Source organism: Sorex fumeus, unplaced genomic scaffold (genome assembly GCF_029834395.1).
Source record: "Sorex fumeus unplaced genomic scaffold, SorFum_2.1 ptg000014l, whole genome shotgun sequence".
NCBI lineage: Eukaryota > Metazoa > Chordata > Mammalia > Eulipotyphla > Soricidae > Sorex > Sorex fumeus.
In genome coordinates, this window is record NW_026606071.1 from 16,848,748 (window position 1) to 16,868,699 (window position 19,952).

Below are 19,952 nucleotides of genomic sequence, written 5' to 3' on the forward strand. Positions count from 1 at the left end.
TTGGCTAGGTATTTTAAGTGAATAATCTGGGAACATTTAAGGTTAACAGCTGTAATTGCTGTGGCCTACCTGACATGTTTAGACTAACCCAGTGAGATAGAACATAGTCACATGATCTACCAGAGACCTAAATCAAATCTAGATAGGATCAAACCTCTTTTTAGCTGAAAATGTGCTGAGCATCAACCACCAAACTATTACAATCACTCTTTCCAATTCAAAACAATTCATAGTTGCTAAGGATACTGTAAAAACAGTAGAACTTTATATTTTTCAGCAATTTATTAAGTTTTGTAATTAATCTACTAAACATATTTTTAGTGTAGTGGTTCTCAACTAAGGATGATTTTACTCCCCACTAACCTCCCCAAGGATATTTGGCTAGAGACATAACAGTTGTTAAAACTGTGGAAGGGGCTAGAGAGCTGATAGCATGCCACTGGCATCTTGTGGGTAAGGGCCAGAGATACCAGTAGACCCCCTACAACACAAAGGACAGCTCTTGGAACTAGAGTGCCTTGCACACAGCTGAACCATGTTGAATTCCTGGCATCCCAGATGGTCCCCCAAGCCTGTTAGAAGTGATCTCTGAGTACAGAGCCAGGAGTACTGACCCCTGAGCATTGCTGGGTATGGCCCCTAAACTAAAAATAAATAGGTAAAGGTAAAGGCCCTCCCGTTGATCGTTGATTTGCTCGAGCGGGCCCAGTAACGTCTCCATTGGAGACTTTGTTGTTACTGTGTCTGGCATATCGAATACTCTCGGTAGCTTGCCGGGCTCTCCGAGAGGGGCGGAGGAATCGAACTCGGGTCGGCCATGTTGGCTGCTTGTAAGGCGAACGCCCTACCCGCTGTGCTATCGCTCCAGCCCCAAAAAAAAAATAAATTATTTAAAAATAAAAGCACTGCTCCCCTAACACATAGAAGTATATAGACCTCAGAGTTAATAGGGACAAGGCAAAAAACTCATGCATCAAAAAATAACTTTATGGAAGACATACACTGTGCCAAATGCTTAGAAGATAGTTACAAGAGATGCTTCTGCTTTTGTGAGTGATACACCGAGTGGTGGGAACTGACCTCTAATACTAACAACAAGCTGTGAGAAGTGCTGGGGCAGGATACTGCACCAAAGGCTATCAAAACAAGCAGCAACTTCACTGACACTTCACCAGTAGAAGCTTTCTAGTGAAAATCTGAAAACCATCTGATCAAGTAGGCAGAACAGAACACACTCAGTAGGAGAAATCAAATATACAAGAGCGAGTGTAAAACATGGAGTCCAGGGTCCCTAGCACTGTGTATCAAGGTTCCAAAGCCTGAGATTAACATCAGAAATTCCCAGGACAGGGGACAGGAACTAGGGGGAGGAGGTCAATTTTGACAGGAAGAAGTTAATAATTTAACTGGGCAGGTACCATTTTTATGGAATATTTAAAAAATACCAAAAGCACAGTATGTATAGAGATCAGAGTATAAACTCTGCCCTAATGTTTAAAATAATGCCAAAAGTTGTGTTGTTAGACTTGCGATGCTATGGGTACTACATAGGTTGTTCCCACCCTTGGAAGTATTGATGAAGTTTAAAGAATGGTAAATGTTCCAAAATAATTGATTTCCATGTGTCTGAAGCACAGAATGGATGGAAATAGGGAGGAGAGTAGATCAGGCGAGAAATAAGAAGGACGGGGTCATCTTGATTTCCCTGGTGATGCTATACTCGAAGTAATGAACCTGTACTTCCTAAAGGTGGTCAAGGAGAGTCACTGGGAGCTTATAGCTGAGTAAATAAGTCTACATTCATATTGAAAAGGCAGGAGAAGGGGGAAAATTATAACACAGGATGAACAAATATTTCAAAAACAGATGATTAAAGTCGAAACAAGGCAACAGTGCAAAAGAGGAAGATTTTTATTTGGTTTTGGGTCATATCCAGCTGTGCTCAGGGCTTACTCCTGGCTCTGTGCTCAGATATTATTCCTGATGGGATCCAGAGTACCAAATGTGCTATATCAGGAATAGAACCTGGGTTAGCTGTACGTAAGGCAAGTGCCTTAGTGGCTGTGTTCTCTCTCTGATTACAGATTTTAGACACAGAATCCAAAGGAACAAAGGTGAGAGTGATCACAAAGAGTCCTATTTAGAATCAGGAAACTAATTGGAAAAATTATAAGAACAAATAATGTGGGAAGGAAGAGATACCTTACTACAGAAACAAAGATGATCTCACTGAAACCTCAATACAATCCCATAAATTATGTGAAACCAATAGATACAACTATGGTCAGTTTACAGAGGAGTTTAAGGAGGCTCTGAGAGTAGAAAGTCTCACAGGATCACACAGCAAGTGAAAAACTTAGAAGAGACTGCAGGACTCTCAGCTCCAGACTTGAGCTCTTCTCATTCTTGCTGTCTCTGTGATCACTGACATACTGTTAAAACTACACCTGAACATCACAATGAATTGGTTTGTATCAAGTGTTCATAAGCCTTAAAAGCATCGAATACAATTCTGAATTAGCAATTTTGAATTAGGAGCTTATACATTTCTGGGTAAAGCTCAGTTTGACTTCCAGGGGATGCTCAGAAACATCTATTGTCACTAGTTGTAAATCTCAGGACAAAATGATTGACTCTTTTCAATTGTTTACCAAGTCTCTGCTTATCAGACAAATTGTTTAATAATTTTATAATTTCATATGCAGTTGCATTTGAGTAAATCAAATTTCTAGCAATATGGCATTGCCTGTAGTACACACCTACAGGTCAGTACTGACACAGCCCTGTACACAAGAATAAGCACATAACTGATGGTCAAGAAATGCTACTGCCCCATTTTACCTACTTCTCAGGTACACATCTTTTAGAATTTTTAGAAAGCAAGAACATTAGCAGCAATCTTTGTCTCAGATTATCTAAATGTCAACCCATAGAAATATTCAGCTTATGCCAACTACATCTTGTGTTAACAATAATAACCGACATAAATTATCATGTCATGAGAACCATCACATGCCAGTCACCAGAACAAGCATTTTATCTTACTGACAGGCTATTTGATAACTCATAACTATTACTACTCAAGTTTTACTTACAAAGAAATAGGCTCATGAAAGTGTGGTCCAAAAGCCTAAGCATTGCCTTGCAGGCGTGAGGCCCTGAGTTCAATACGCAACATGGAAAAAAATAAAGTTTACAAGCCACGACATGCAGTCATATCTTTATGACTCCCGAATACATGCTCTTAACCAGTTGTCCTGCTTCCCTCAAACATTCTACTTTCCTAGGGCAGAGCTCTCTGGGCATTACTGGCTTCTGTGGTTCTCCTAACTCACCTCCCCTTTAACCTGACCATCATTTAATAAACCTATTGTCTTATGTCAAATATAGCAGCTCATAACACCCATAGCTATAGATTCTTGAATTTCAACCCACAGGCCAGGTACTAGTTTCAGGTATAAAGGTTGAAAACCATTGCATTAAATAATGTCAACCTGAGTACAATTACAATAGTCCTAAGTCACTGACCACAGTCAACAAAATATTGTCATCAAAACACAGTCCCTTCCTCTGCTGTTGCTACCTTTGATTCTCTCAATATCTTATTTGTATGGTTTGTTTTAGCATAGGATAGGCTCACTAAAAATAAAGTCTAACTTATTCTCATGATGTACTTTCACGTGGTATATGCACTATAAAAATCTCTACAAATAACTCTGATGGGAAGATCTCTTTCCACTATGCAGGAAACAACTCAATAAATAAATACAAATAAATACAGATTTAGTATGACTGACTCAGTCCACTGAACAAGTAAAATTGAGAACTAAGCTTTGGTAAGGGAGGTCTGGATTAGGATCTCAATTTTCAGAACCCAACCCAGAGATACCAACCTGGGAGAGAGGGCATTCTTTGGCTAATGTACTCTGGTTCATCTCTTTGAGCAGTTCCTTTAAGGCATTGCGGACTGTGGCATGGTTCCACTGTTCCGCAGGCAAGTCTTCCAACTTCGAACAACTGGAAAACAGAGATTGAATGACATTATAAAATAGAGCCCAACAAACAGTCAAACAGACAGACAGACAGACAGACAGACAGACAGACACACACACACACACACACACACACACACACACACACCAAAGGTATGAGAGCAATGGACTCTGCAGAATCCAGTTCCAGCATCAAGAGTTCTTTCAAGGAACTCTAAATGCAAAAATAGGTTCTAATGTGGAATCCTCAACAAGAAACAGGGAACAAAACTGCTTTTCCAGGATCCTTCAAAAACCCAAAATGGTCTCAAGTAATATAAGTAAATATTAGTGCTTAATATAGGGAAAAAACTAATTTTATTTTTTTAAATTTATCTCTGTAATGCTGGGGATCACCCCAGGCCTCACACATGTGAGATATGTATTTTACCACTGAGCAATATCCCCGGCCCAGAAATACTAATTGTTTTAAATATACTATTTCCAATTTCCAATCTGATGACAGAAATAACACACAGGGTGATGATATACTACTACAACAAAAATTTAATTATTGGACACAATTTAATACGGCTGAAGAAATAGTCCATCAGATTTGAAGTTTGAAGGGCCAGCCTTCAACTTCTCAAAACAATTCAAAGACGTTGTTTTCCAACTCATACTCCCCCCCCCAAAAAAAATATTGCTTTAAGAGAGGAAGTATAAAGCATTTTAGGATAAGTTTGAGAATGTTGGGTTCTATAAAGTGTTGATTTCTATTAAAGCAGCAAATTCAGAACTCTTGCACTAACGGACAACGGGGGAGTTGGGTTGGGGGAATTAAAGAAAACTCTCCAGAACATCTATAGACTGCCGAAAAGGGAGGTAAAAGATGGGAAGTCTTTGTTGTCATGGTCCTCCTGATACACAGATTCAAAACTGGCCCCTCCCCACAAACCTGAACCAGCAGAGATATTCTTCAGATACTATGTGCTAAGCATTTAACCAGACGTAGAGGGCCCATTAAACTAGGTGCTGTGAAAAGTCTCCCTTTAAGGGCTGTTTATTTTTAATGATTTATCAAGCATCCCCTAGCTTGCCACTTCACTGCTTCTGAAAACAAAACATAAAACAGTTGGAATGTAGACTATAAAGATGCCTGGTGAAAGGCCCCCTCCTTCCATCCTCTCCCTCCTTTTAATCTTTTCATCCAATATCCATAAACTTCCTGACATAGGGCATGCTGATCTTGGCAGTGAGTCTAGGATAGACACAGCAGCTCCCAGAGTAAGGAAGGGCAGATGTTTAGAGACACCCACCTTTGTAATTGGATTTTCAACGTTACAACATGATAGACATCCTGCAGCATGTCGGCCACTGTTGCGTCGGGGGCATCTGTCACATAACTGAGGGGAAGAGGGTTCCACCTCCCCAGCTTGATTATTCCTGCACGGAGAAGAAAAACATAATAAACACATATCTGCTATTTATTAATCCTCGCTTTTGTTTGTTCAATGTTAAGAAGGTCATTCAATAGTCAACATTCAAGGCTCACTCAGAGCTAGTTTACAACCTGGTGCAATAACCTATTTCATCCTGGCTGACAATTGAATGAGTTAACTATACAGGAAGATGAGAACGAAAGGATGAGACTTAATCACGGACAATCAGTTCTTTTATGTTTTCCTGTTTCTTAAATTACTTAGAAAACCATATGGATACTTCCTTCCCCCAAAGTCTTGTTTCACATTCTAACTTAAGACTGATGCTAAATATACCGGACTGCTGATTTCATAGACAGAGAGAGAGAGAGAGAGAGAGAGAGAGAGAGAGAGAGAGAGAGAGAGAGAGAGCCTTAAGTAAATATGACTAGTTTTTGAATTGTACAAGAAAATTCCTGTGTGTGGGCTCAGGCTCAGCACACACACACACAGTCACATCCTGATTGTGGTGTGATCCAGTGCGAACAACATTTGGAGCTGATGAAGCAGTTTCAGTTCACTTCCATGTTCTCATTTTACCAGGCAGAGAGGTTGTTTGCCAATAGCACAATGATTGACCGCAGATCAGAAATTGCAGGCAAGCCTTCAGTCCTTCAATTGCACTCCTCCAGCCCTTTGTTCTAATTCCTGGGCTCCTTTGAGAGTGACAATAGTCCCCTTTCCCTGTGAGCTTCCCCACTGCCTTGGATAAACACAAGTCACAATAAAGGGATACTAAAAATCAAGCTTGAACTGTGACTAGAGTAACTTGAGGACTAGCTGCGATAGGATGATTCATGGGCCTGCTTCAACAACATGTGGTGAAAAGGCTAACTTAAGTCCTAAGACAAACCATCTTATCTGGTACACAAGGCACACAAAACATTGATGAAAAAAGTTCAGCAGCAGCAGCTCATTCCACAAACAATGCAGAGTAACAAGAATTTTTTCTGTAGGTTATGAAAAATCTAATATTCTCCAGGATGTCAGAAACAGTCACACACAAAATCTTTTTTTAAAACGTGAGAGACAAGTACCTGCATTTTTATTTTACTTTTGATAATATAGGTAAGTCTATCCACACTGTTATTTAAAAATGTACATATGTTTTATCATCAAATAGAGAATGTCTGTATTCTCAAGTGAACTTTTAAAATGATGCCTTACAGCTATGGGGTGAAATTCCAATAATAGGAAATGAACTTTCTGGTCAGGGCACGTCCTGTCCAAGATGAAATAAACGAATGCGCAATGCTTGACATAATGCTTGAAAACAGGGAATAAACAGAACAAAAATATTAAAATGATGCACTGTTTCAGTATTAAGATTTAACAATCTGGTGCTGAATATGCTGCAGTATAAATAGTGCCTGGACTCAGATCCAATAAAGTAACACAGCTCTCATTCATAGTACCGTATGTCTCCAGTTCTGGCTCCTTAAGTCATATTCCACTTGCCAAGAAAAGCTGTTTTCTTGTGGGGATGATTTCCCTAACATTCTCTCTCATGACAATGAAAAGTGCACAGCACGCAGCATATAGCAGTCATGAAATGAACATCAGGGCCCACTGGACAGCCACCCACTTCAGGCTGGGTCAGCTTCCTTGTCTCTGTTGCTACATTTGACATTTGAAAATACTAAAAGAGAACTATGTAACATGTCTAACATATTTCCTCTTTTCAAAAAAAAAAATAATCACTCTTAAATTTTAAACTCCTTTCCAAATTTGTTATGGCAGCCCATAAATTGAGTACAAATTGATCATATTCTAAAGATATAGTATCTATTACTGGAGATGAAGTGAGAAAAAATGATATCAGCAATCATGCACTATGATAGGCAGGTAAATGATGATTTCGTAGGTCATTTATTTACTATAAATCTGAAGAAAAAGTGTAACCAAACAGAGAGATCAACTGGCCGAGCACAGGCTTTGCTTGTGAGAGGACCAGGTTCAATCCTCAGCACCACATGGTCCCTGAGCATTGCCAGAGTGACCTCCAAGCAAAGCTGAAAGTACACAGTCAGTTTTACGTGACCCCCCCCCCTAAAAAAATTGTTTTAAATGTAAGAAAATAATCCTCATAAAATTCAATGCTCAAATCTAAAGGAAAGCCATCTGGACTGCTCTGTGCACCATTATTCATAATTTTTGAGTCGAGGCTACACTATGCATTCCTCAGGGGTCACCAGAGTTGCTCCCATAGTTGCTGGGCAGAAGACATGGTAGTGCTGGAGATCTAACTCAGAGCCTGGCACATGCTTGGCTTGTATTCTACTGCTTGAGCTTTGTCCCTAGGTCCTCTGTTAATGCCATTTCTCCCCAGACAAATATACCACAATGCAATCAGATGTGCATATCTGTGAGGTTTCATTTATATATAATACAGGAACTCTGGGGCTGGAGACATAGTACAGTGGGTAGGGCATTTGCCTTGCATGAGTCCAACACAAGTTCAAACTTTGGGACCCCATACAAATCCCAAACCTTCCAGGAATGATTCCTGAGCACAGACCCAGGAGTAAGTACTGTTGGGTGTGTGTGTGGGAAAAAAAAAAGGTAATAGAAGGACTCTTTTAAGGAGAGAAGTCAGAAAACAGCTACCTTGCAGGGCAGGACCAACTGACTGGAAGAAGAGATAAGAGGATTTTCTGGTTTGGCTTTGGTGAATAGAAAAATTATCAAAATTCACGTAAATGAATAACTAATATACATACATTATAGTTTATATACATTATACATCTATTTTTTCCCTAAGGGTTACTCCTGACTCTGCACTCAGGATCATATGGGATGCTAGGGATCAAATTCCAGTAAGCTGAATGCAAGGCAAGCACCCTACCTGCTATACTATCTCTCTAACCCCTAAACTTCAATTTTTTAAAAAAGGAAAAAGTGAAAGGATGTCACTAAATGAAATGATAGACAAATCACTCTTCTGAAAATAGCAATCTCTGTTTAAGTTAAATTCTCTCCCCATCTTCATAAGCCGGAAGGAGACTTGTTTGGGCTGGAATTAGACACACACAGGTGTCTTCACAACTCTTAATACCTCCATAGAGAGCAGCTGCCATAGGTTGGTTTCTACATCTTGGAAAAGAGCCGTTAATGCATGTGATTTTCAGGCATTGGGGAGTGGCATGTGCTTTTTCTATTTCACACAATTGACTAACATGCTGCAAGTTCCAGAAGTCCTATCATGTCCTCTGTTCAACTATCAGGTGCTGCAGATAAGAGAAATTCTAGAACAGCTCTGTCGAGAAGAGTGCTCTCCAGTAAGGCAAGGGCATGGAGCAACTATTTGAATAACCATTTCCTCCGAACAAGGTCTCTGTTGAATATATTAATCCCCACGCCTTGGAAACACATTCTTTAGATGAAACTCTGCCTGTCTACTAGAAAATTGACAACTACATTACATGGGACTGTAACCAAGTGCTAACTGAGAAAATATGACTGGAAAGGAATACACCATAGTAACCAAGAACATGAATTACAAATCAAATTACCTCTGTTTATAGACTGGCTTGTCTACCTAATAAATATGCAACCTTAGTGGTACTTAATTTCTCTATAGCTCAATCATCTTATCTGAAAAATGGAACAATAAAATCACTAAGGCTCAAAGAAGCATGGTGCAAATTAAATACAAAATGCTTAGTATAAATCTTGGATATAATTCATCTCAATTATGTTTAGTCATTAAACATTTTAATGATTATTAAAAGGAAAATACAATTTGATTTACTTTTTAAAATGTTTATGCATAGCTGGAGAGAAAGTATAGCAGATAAGGTGCTTGCTTTGCACACAGACAACATGGGTTTGATCCCCAGCATCACAGAGTCCCCTGAGCACTGCCAGGAGTGATCCCTGACCACTGATAAAGAAGTAATCTTTTAACACAGCTAGGTGTGGCCTCAAAAACATACTTGTATGTACATATGTGTGTATGTACGTATGTGTGTATACATATTTAGACTCAAGAACCTTTATTATGGTGTCAGAGATTAAATTCAGGGCTTCACAAGTGCATGGCCAGCATTCTACCACTGAGCTATATCCCCCATCCCTGACTCAATGACTTTTTATTACTTTTTTATCTTTTAATGTTTACTTTGGTCCTGTGTCTGAAAAAGGCCCTTATTATTCTAAATCACTAAGAAAGACTGCATACCAACTATATTCCATCTTCTATACTCACCTCCCTCCGCCTACCTCATCATTTCTTCTAATCATGCTCCGCAGCCTCCTCTTCTTCTATCTGTAATTAAGTCCAGATCTTCCTACTTTAACACATTGATGTTAAAAATGCTACAATTTGTGTTAATTAAACCACTTGCAACTGTGGGCCACAGTGGAATGCATTGGCATTAACATGCTGAAACCAATGAGTCAAGGTATGAGAAGACAGGAGTCAGGGCGCTTGTCTTACACATGGTAGACCAAGGTTTGATCCCTGGCACCATATATGGTCTCCAGGGCATTACAAGAAGTTATCCCTGAGCACAGAGCCAGTAGTAAGCCCTGAGCATTTTTAGGTGTGTATACACACACACATACACACACACAATAAAAACATTTAAATAGTGAAATTTCCCTCACTCTAATTTTTTGCCCCTTGAATTACACTACAAATACAGATTCTATTTTTCCATCAGAACATTACCACTAGATAACACTTTTCAAGTCTTTTCATGAAGAAATGGAGATTCAGAAGGTCTAGGTCACCTTGAGTAATAGAAACAGCAGTACCAGCCTAGGTCTCATTAAATACATCTTATTTCTACTATGGTTATCCTGCAACTCACTCTATCCTCAGAAGGATAAAACATTTGCTTCAAGTTTTGGAAGTCTGGGAATGTATGACTCGATAGCATACTTTGAGTCAGGATCGGGATAAAAGGTCAGTCCCTTCTGTTTATCAGTTATGATATCTTGAAGAAGTTGTTGCATTTCTCTAAGCCCCAATATCCATTCTCTGTAAAACAGTTATAATGACAATTCTGAGCTTCCAGCACTGCCTTAAGGCTTTAAATAAGAATATAAATTAAGCACTGGAAACAAAAAATACAAAGATCCAGGGAGATAAATCAAAGCGCTAGAGGGCATGTTTTGTATGCTGGTGGCCCAGATCTGATCTCTGGCAGCACATGGTTTCCTGAGCACTGCAAGGAGTACTCCCCAAGCATAGGGCTGGGTAGCTGCAATGGGCAGGTTATCTCTTGGATGTACTCCAGTCCTATAAGCAAGGTTCCTACCCCTGAACTTCTTAAGCATAGATATAACATCACAACAATGATTTACAGAATTTAATCTATACTAGAAAGGAGATGAATTAAAAGAAGCAGCATTCTGAGGGAGAGGAGAAAGGTGCTGAAATAATCCAGGTAGGTGTATCTAATTACAACCATAACAACCTCTCTTTAGAGTGTAAGGAAAGATACAGTCTCCTCCCCACTGCTACAGTGCAGTACAAAAAAGAGAAAGAACGCACTTTATGTCCACTGGGGATAATATCTGACTTGCAGGGCCAGAAAAATTAACACAAAAACAGCATATCTCTCTGGGGCAGAGATATAGTTTAATAGGTTAAAGGCTACACTCTACATGTGAGCAGCCTGGGTTAGATTTCTAACACCATGTGCTTCTCAGCATGGTCAAGAGGTACCACAGGAAAAGAAGTAACACCCAAATACCATAAGGTAGGATCCCAAACTGACTCCCTGAACCAAACCAGCATGACTATAAGAATATAGCCATTATCTACAATGTTCACACTATGGAGTAGGTTTTAAAACCCAATCTGGGGGCTGGAGTGATAGCATAGCAGGTAGGGTATTTTCCTGAACCTTGACCAACCCAGGTTCAATTCCCAGCATCCCATATGGTCCCCAGAGCACCGCCAGGAGTAATTCCTAAGTGTATGAGCCAGGAGTAGCCCCTGTACATTGCCAGGTGTGAACCAAAAAAGCAAAAATATAAAAAAAAAACCCAATCTGAAAAAGAAGAAAAACTAATGTTAACTAAATTACTTAGTATTATGTAAACCTTGAGCCCAAACAGGCACATAGCAGATGCGCAATAAATGGCAACTCCCATTTCTTTTCTAAATAAATACCACATTCTCATACTATCTGAAGTATTAATCTCTAATATTTATTTCTAGAAATTATACACAGTCTTCAAGTTCTGCCTTCAGGATAATCCCAGCCATGATCAAAGCAGCCTGAATTAATTCTTTCTCTAAACATCTGCACAATAAATAGTCTCAGATTGTGTATCTTATAAGAAAATTACTTTGTCACAATAACACTTTATGTGACCATCACATTTGAAAAGCATATTTTCAAACCTTTAGTTGTTCTTATGAGGATAGGTGGGGATCAGTATGCTACCAGAAAGTGAAATAAAGATAAAAATGACTTCAAGGACATATCCAACTAACTGTAAGAACCAAATCCTGGACTTTATCTGACAAGATTCCTAGTTAGTAGACATACCTACTCAGCTTTCTGAAGCTAGAAAGTTAGTATAGAGGATAGGATGCTTGCCTTGCATGCAACTGATCCTAATTTCATCCTCAGGCACTGCACATGGTTACAAGAGTGATCCCAGAGTACAGAGGCAAGAGTATGCCTTAAGCCCAGCCAGGTGTGGCCCCAAAATTATAACAACAAAAAAATTGTCTACTGCTACCTTTTCAGCAGATCTGAGTGTTGGGGTAAAATCTCAAATAATAATGGTGGGTCTGGTGTTAAAATATTGAATGTGATCAAAGTAGAGAGAGAGTAATATGGAAATCATCTGCCCCACAGGTAGGGGGAGGTGTGGGATGGGGCATACTGGGGATGTTGGGGGTGGAGAATGGGCACTGGTGAAGGTACAGGTATTTCATTGTATGACCAAGACTTAGACCCAAAAGCTTTGTAACTGCTCTCACGGTGATTCAATAAATAAAATTATAAAAAAAATTTACTCAGCTTTATTCAGATGCCAATTCCCAACCACATGACTGTCCTTCAGAGGGGATTCCTAAAGCATGCCCAAGGTCTTCTTGAAGGTAAGGTCTTAAATAGATCTAAACAAAGGATCATATGAAAGCAATGTGCAAACAGGTGAGGGGTCCTTAAGATTGAAAATATAGCTACACTTGGGACTTCTCTGGAAAAAATCATCCCCACAATAGTGCCATTTCAGACATAAACAATGTTTCCCAAATCATCTTTCCTATTTCCAAAGAATTTATCATCTGCAAACATTTAGAAAATGCCTGGTGCTGAAGACTATTACAGATGTAGTTTCAAGGTCCTTCAGTCACAAATTATGGGCCTTTATTTTGGGGCTGAAATTCATATAAATGTTAACTTGATTGAATTTAGCACAATATAAATAAAATTGTTTATATCCAGACAAATCTGTTCACCAAACATGAAGGACCAATCCACTCTTTGTATAATGCCTTCAGACCAAATAACAAAATCCAATTGTAGGTAAATTTCCCATTAGTGACATAAAATTAGGTTGGGAATGAAGAAAATTTTTCTCTAAAATTAAAAAGATGCAATAATACAAACCAGTTTTTCACTCTTTCAGTGTTCTACTAGAGTCAGAGTTGACATTTCACAAAAGTTAGTATCAATACTTGTTTGAGTTTATATTTTTTGCCATTTTTATCAGTTTGTAACCTATCTCAAATAAATCAAATTCTCTTCTTGGTTGAAGCATAATTCAGGTCATCAGTATTATTTCCTCTATGTAAAATCTAGGGTGGTAGTAATATACAACATGGCCGACCCGAGTTCGATTCCTCCGCCCCTCTCGGAGAGCCCGGCAAGCTACCGAGAGTATTCGATATGCCAGACACAGTAACAACAAAGTCTCCAATGGAGACGTTACTGGGACCGCTCGAGCAAATATATAACATAGTTCATTAATATTTGATTCAAATTTTTAAAAAGTCAGCCAATTCTATGCATAAAATGAAATGTGAAAATAATACAATATTATCTGCACAATATCAGAAGTATTTATATTAAGCTGAATCATTCATTCAACAATTTTTTAATGTCTCCAGAATGTCACTAAGATACAACGATAACCTAATATAGAATAGCCCTGTAGTTATGGTCCTCATAACTGAGAAGAGAGGTTTATTATCACTAAACACAGAGCTAAGTGAAATCACTCTTAAAGAAAACCAAAAAGATGTTTTTACCCATTCCTTGAATATGGAAAGTATTTACTTTATAAAAGCCTGTAACAGAATGCCTGTGAAGAACACAAGAATACTTCTCACTGTTCTCTGTGGCACATAGATAGATGCCGATAAAATAGGTATATGCCGTGTATGTGGTAAAGCCCACAAATCATTCTGTGAGACAGATATAGGAACTCAGCAAGACACCAGCAGTATTCTTGTAATAAAACTCAATGAATCATTTTCTTTTATTCCAGGTGCATCTTAATATTAATTTTAAAAGTAAAGTTAAAAAATCAGTCTAAGAAAAAATGAGACATTAGATTTAATAACCAAAGGCTGGATTTAGATATCTCATCACTCCCTGGAAAATATCTCAACAAAAGAGTATCAATAAAAAATCCCAGCCTCAGAGTAACTAAGCCTTGGGGCTTCTGGTTCATGGCATTATTTCCACAATACACCAACTGCTAAGGAGGGCCCTTGTAAAACAAGGTAACTCATGACATTGATTGCATTCATTTATCTATCTCAGAGTGGTCGTGTCTCTGTTCTATATAGCATATAATTTTCTGTTGTTCAGCTATGCTGTGTTAAAGAAATTTTAAAACTGTCTCATATAAGAAGACATAGAATTATTTATCCATAAATCAGTTCTCACAGGAAATCACTACCCAGCAGTATACACTAACTCAGCTATATTTCTAAGCTGTGGTGTGGCTATGGCATAATATCATATTGTAACAGCATCAGGCATAAAGTGTAATTATTATTGTTAACCCTGTGGTGAGAATGACTTCAATAAGAAAAAAAAGGAAAAACAAAACCCATGTGTGAAGTGTACATGTTTTCTTTTTTAATGCACAGATTAGCAGTACCCCAAAAATATAACTTATTGGAAAAAAAACTCTCCTATCGCTTCCGTTTGTATTTTTAAAAACTGCCTAAATTTCAAATTTCTTACATTAGTATGAAAGCAAATGGGGGAGAATAACATCCTTCCACTACCTTCATTATAACTTACACAAATTAATAAAACCTTGCAACATACTTGTCTGTACACCAATAAAACACTAAATCCTATATTTATAAGACAACATACATAGATTAGTAACTCAAATATTTGAATTTAATAAATTTTAAAAGTCTACATTTTTACATAAATTTGTCTAAAAATTAAAAAAAGTTCATACACACACTAAATGCACTCTCTCCCATCCTCAGAAACAACCCCATTTCCTACAACAATTTCAATCCAGTGCAAATAAACAATAACAGTTACAAATAAAATTATTGACAAATAAGAATATTACTTTCCTTTTAAGAACACAAACTTTCTTTGATACACACACACACACACACACACACTCATATATCAGGGTGGGAGATGGCTCAAAGGACTACAGCATATATTTTGCAACATAGAAGCCCCAGGTTTGATCACAGGAAAGACATAGTCCCCTGAGCATGACTGGAAGCAACCCCTAAGCACTGAGCTGAAAATAGCCCCCAAACTCTGAGCCAAGTATTGCCCAGTCCCAAAAATATATATTTTTTTCCAAGGGAAATTATCATAAGGAATACTATCAGTATTAGAATCTTAAATATGAATTTTAGAGTACTTTCTGAATAAACTACAGTAATATAGAGTTGTCTGCCAATCTTTTTCTGAGCTGACTACCCCTTACACTACAGAATCATTCTACTGAAAAAATACATACAGTACCATTTGGTGTCTTGAAATTCTATACGTGGCTTTTACATTTTGCAGCATAAAGATTTTGTCTCATGTAATAGATGCTGCTTCACATTTGGGAAACGTTATGTTATAACCCTGACTTTTATTAGATTATTTAATATAAGCACTAAGTAACTAGACTAAATTAATAAAAACCCTATTGAAAAAAGAGAGAGAACAAAATTATTCCACAAATTAAATAAAACTTTCTGAAGTTGGTATTTTAGAAACCTTTATTTAATTTTCAAAATTCCAGTTCTTCTGAAAAACAGCCAAAATATTGGTCAGGATATGAAAAAAATATGGTTGGTGTTTAGTTATTTATTTCACAAGAGTGCCATTTAAAACTATTACATGGGGGAATTGGACAAATGAGAAAGAAAAGTGTTATGAGAAATTATTTGAGATCAGTTCTAAGCTTCTGCCACTGGTTAAAAATGACTTAACCTGGTATACACTTATTTATTATTGTTCTAAGTTTAATCACTATCTAAAAGAGTTTTAAATTAAAAGAATAATTTTGATAGGTAATACAAACTTCTTTCCCACTATTTCCATCCAGATATACATTTGCATAGAGACTTCCCTCTAGGATTTGTCCCCCTAAAATAGCTTCAATAATCAAAGACACAGGGTTTTCCCCGTGTACTCTTTTAAACAGACTTCACCACGTTCTAGCAGAAGCTATTCATAACAGGTTTAACCAGTGTTTCTACATCCTCTTATGTAGAATGGATCCACTGAAGATTAAAAATACAATTGCAGCACAAATTTCCCATCTTGATTAATAACATATATTCTTTTCAGATGGGAGCTCAAATGTTCCAACAGGTTTTCCTGAGGACCTGACTTTCCAGGTACTCCACCACTGAGCACAACACTCTTGAAAACCCTATCAATGGCTTGCTCACAATTACATGCTCCAGAATTGTCCTTCAGGCATATTCTGTTTCCTATAATTTAGGGTTACATAATATCTGATCTTAAGGGCAATATTATGATGGCATGTTGATTATCAAAGAAAATTCTGCCATATAACATGAAGGCAAAAAAAGTATACTCATTTATGTTGTACATTTTTATTCATGTTCCAACTAACCTGATTTCACAGTAATTTGTTAAGAAACTCTAAGACATGGAAGCAAATATGGCTGTAACTATTACAAAACAGCAACTGATCTTGGACTGGAGGGGTGTGTAATACTTTTTTTAACTTCTTTTTGAAGGGGACGGGGAGTAAAAGGACACTAATAATTTTTGCTTTTATTACATTAGCACATACACTATATTCAACCTAATTATATGCAATTCACTTTCCAAGAAGGGCTGAATTTTCCTTAATATCTAATTTTTGGAAATGTCATAGTTAAAGGCTTCAAGTCAAACCTTTAAAGATATCACTACCGGGGCCAGAATAATAATACAGCAGGTAGGGCACACACACAGCTGAACTGGGTTTTATCTCCAGTACCTCAAATGGTTGCCAGAGCCCACCAGAGAGTGATCCCTGAGTGTAGAGCCAGGAGTAAGCCTTGGGCACTGCTGGGTAAGGCACCCCACAAAAAAAAAGTCATTACTATTTCAGTTAAAGAGGGCCACAAAGGTCTGCTAACAATAGGTAGTGCTCTTTTGTTAGCAAGAGCTTCTGGAATGTAATCAAAGGAAGATCTATAATCATAACATACATAGTGAGAAATAACAGTCATGTCCTATTTGAGCCCCCTAGAATATTCAGCCAGGTCAGAAAAAAATATATAAAAATCAACGAGCAATCAAACTGTGGTAGAAATTTGGGGATTGTTCCTGATAGAATGTCTATTTATTCCATGGAAGTTAGATGGTCTGATAGGCTGGGAATTCTTTTTCTCCCATTCTCCATATTTTATAGGGTTGTGAAGACTAAGCTATTGAGAGTGACTCTATTAAGTTCACCCCTACAGTAGTCATGCTCCCTGACTTCTGGAACAGAAGCACCAGCAGAAGGTCCAGGAGACAGAGAATGAGCCAGTTTAGGAAGAACTGCCCGGGGAGCTTAGTGAAAACAAGGACCCAGAGCAAAGAGAGATCAATCCATTGCTTCTCTTCAAGACAAAAGGCAGGGAACCAAAAGATACCCCAATTGCATTTCTAGCAACTGACAGGAAAATATCCTCACTACTGTCAAGAGAAAGAAGCAACAGGAGAGACATGCAATAAGGAAAATGGAGTTACGCCTGCAGTATCATAGTTATATTTCTTTTTCATTTTGTCCAATTTGATATGACTAGGTAATAGAGGAGGGCTAGGGGAGAGGAATGGTTTCCTAAACTTCAGAAACTACCTGGGCTGGAGCAATAGCACAGTGGGTAGGATGTTTGCCTTACTTGCTGCCTGCCAACCAGGCTGACCCGGGTTCAATTCCTCCGCCCCTCTCGGAGAGCTTGGCAAGCTACCCATGGCGTATTTGATATGCAAACACAGTAACAAGGAGTCTCACAATGGAGACATTACTGGGTCCACTCAAGCAAATCGATGAACAATGGGAGGACAGTGCTACAGAAAAGACCTTAAACTATAACCCTCCTGAAGGCAGCAATCATGTCAATTTAACACAGTCTGAGCTACATTTCCATAAGCTCACCGGGTCCTAAAAATAAGTGGGTGTGCCATTCTTTCCGACAAAGCCATTTTGTCAGAAAGAGCTGCAGACTGGAAATCAGGATCTCTTCTGGGCTCTACCCTGTGATGGCTTGTAGTTCAGGCCTTTGGGTAACAGTCTCAGGACCTTATGTTTTCTTCTATGACACGGGGATGTAAAAAAAATCAAAACAAATACAACTGCAAGAATAAAAATTCTGATTCACAAAAGTATAGTCAAAAAGCACTTAACTGAAATCAAAATTATAAAGTACCGTATAAACATATGCTAAGTTGCAAGTTAACATCCAAAAAGGTAAGCATCAGATTTTTAACAAATGTCTTTAAGGAAAAGTTCCTTGACTTAAAAAAAATTTTAATTTTCTAAAATTTACTGATGCTGGAGCCAGGGAGATAGTTCAGCAGATAGGTTGCTTGCTTTGCTAGCAGCCGACCCAGGATCCATTCCCCAGCATCCCATGTGGTCTGCCAAGAACCACCGGAAGTGATTCCTGAGTGCAGAACCAAGAGTAATCAATGAGTACAGCTGGGTCCAAAACAAAAAATTGTCATAGTGCAATCAAAAGAAGCTGGACCTGATAGCTCAATGGTAGGGACAGAGAACCACCTCACTTGCAAGAGCCTCCGTGTTACCATCTTGGGAATGGTACAAATTGAAGGATGAGTCTCTCCTCCCTCTCTATGCTATCTCTCATCTCTCTCTCTCTCTCTCTCTCTCTCTCTCTCTCTCTCTCTCTCTCTCTCTCCTTCTTTTACTCTCATCCCCCAATTGTCTCTGACCCTCATCATACTATAATAGCACTCACCTCACTGCAATAGCACAGTGTCTGACATAAGGTACAGGCACATAGGTATAGGAAGAAGGAAAGGTTGGAGGGCAGAGACTAAGAGGGAAGAAGGAAAGAAGAAAGGAGAAAAGAAGGGTTACTCTGCCATCACCCACAGGCATCACAGTCTCCTTTTGTACTTTTACCAATGCTTCCCTGAGTAGACTCTATTCTCAACATTCTGTAACCCCCAACAATTATAAACTATAGGTCCCACATTTTTGGTACCATGGACACTTAAGAAAATGAGCACAAAAGGCACATATCTGCTGAAGACAAAAAGGTCTAAAAAGCTAAAACCCTCAAACTAAATCATATTGAGCCCATGCCCCGCCCAGCAGATTTACAGATGATCTCCCCATTGCAGCTCTGACATTCTAAATCAAAACACTGCCCAAATCTTTTGGGGCCCAGTAATGGTGGCTTTGATTAGTGTCTTTTATTTTTTTTGAGGTGTAATTGACATTTATGATTGGTGTCATTTTAAAAACACATTAAGCCTTCAAAACTGTGAAAACAAACTCAACATTGAATTGGTGGATTGATTTTTCTTTCATTAAAATTCTACTTTTCTATAAAAAAAATGGCAAGCACCCAGCTTTTTGTTTCTCAGGGAGGGCTCATTTTTAAACTTTCAAAGTATAGTAAACAACTTCTAAATTCAGGATAATTGAAGGTCTGCCAGTTGGTGAACAAAACAACAATGGCTTTCATATCAACCAAAAAAGGGAACATGGCTCAATCAGGATTTTTTTTAACTGAATATCATTCTGCCAACTGCACTTCTACAAAAATAACAAGAGCTGCTGCTTACAGACTATCAATGCACTACTACCTGAATAAATACACTGCTCATTACCCCTTCACATTAAATTATTAGCTTAGAGTAACTTTCATAGGAATTATTGTTAATGAAAAACACTAATACAATTATTCAGACAAAAAAGATATTTTCAGATCAGTTTTACATTTTAATAGCATCAAATAGAAGAAATAAATTGTTTTCATGCCTCCACAAATAAGAAATTTCCTCTCCTGAACACAGGGGATTGCCCTGCCACAGAGACAGGGGGGATGGGGGGATGGGGGTGGGAG

General features: G+C 38.3%; 1 protein-coding gene across 2 annotated transcripts in view; it reads right to left on the reverse strand.

The window, feature by feature from the left end:
- SATB2 (SATB homeobox 2) overlaps nt 1-19,952 on the reverse strand; it is a 214,319-nt gene that overhangs the window by 117,204 nt on the left and 77,163 nt on the right. For both annotated transcript variants that reach the window (XM_056111859.1, XM_056111860.1), the window contains 2 exons: nt 5,291-5,417; nt 3,894-4,017 (listed from right to left, as the gene is read on the reverse strand). In XM_056111859.1, the coding sequence (XP_055967834.1) occupies nt 3,894-4,017; nt 5,291-5,417 (251 nt within the window). The remainder of the gene's footprint in view (nt 1-3,893; nt 4,018-5,290; nt 5,418-19,952) is intronic.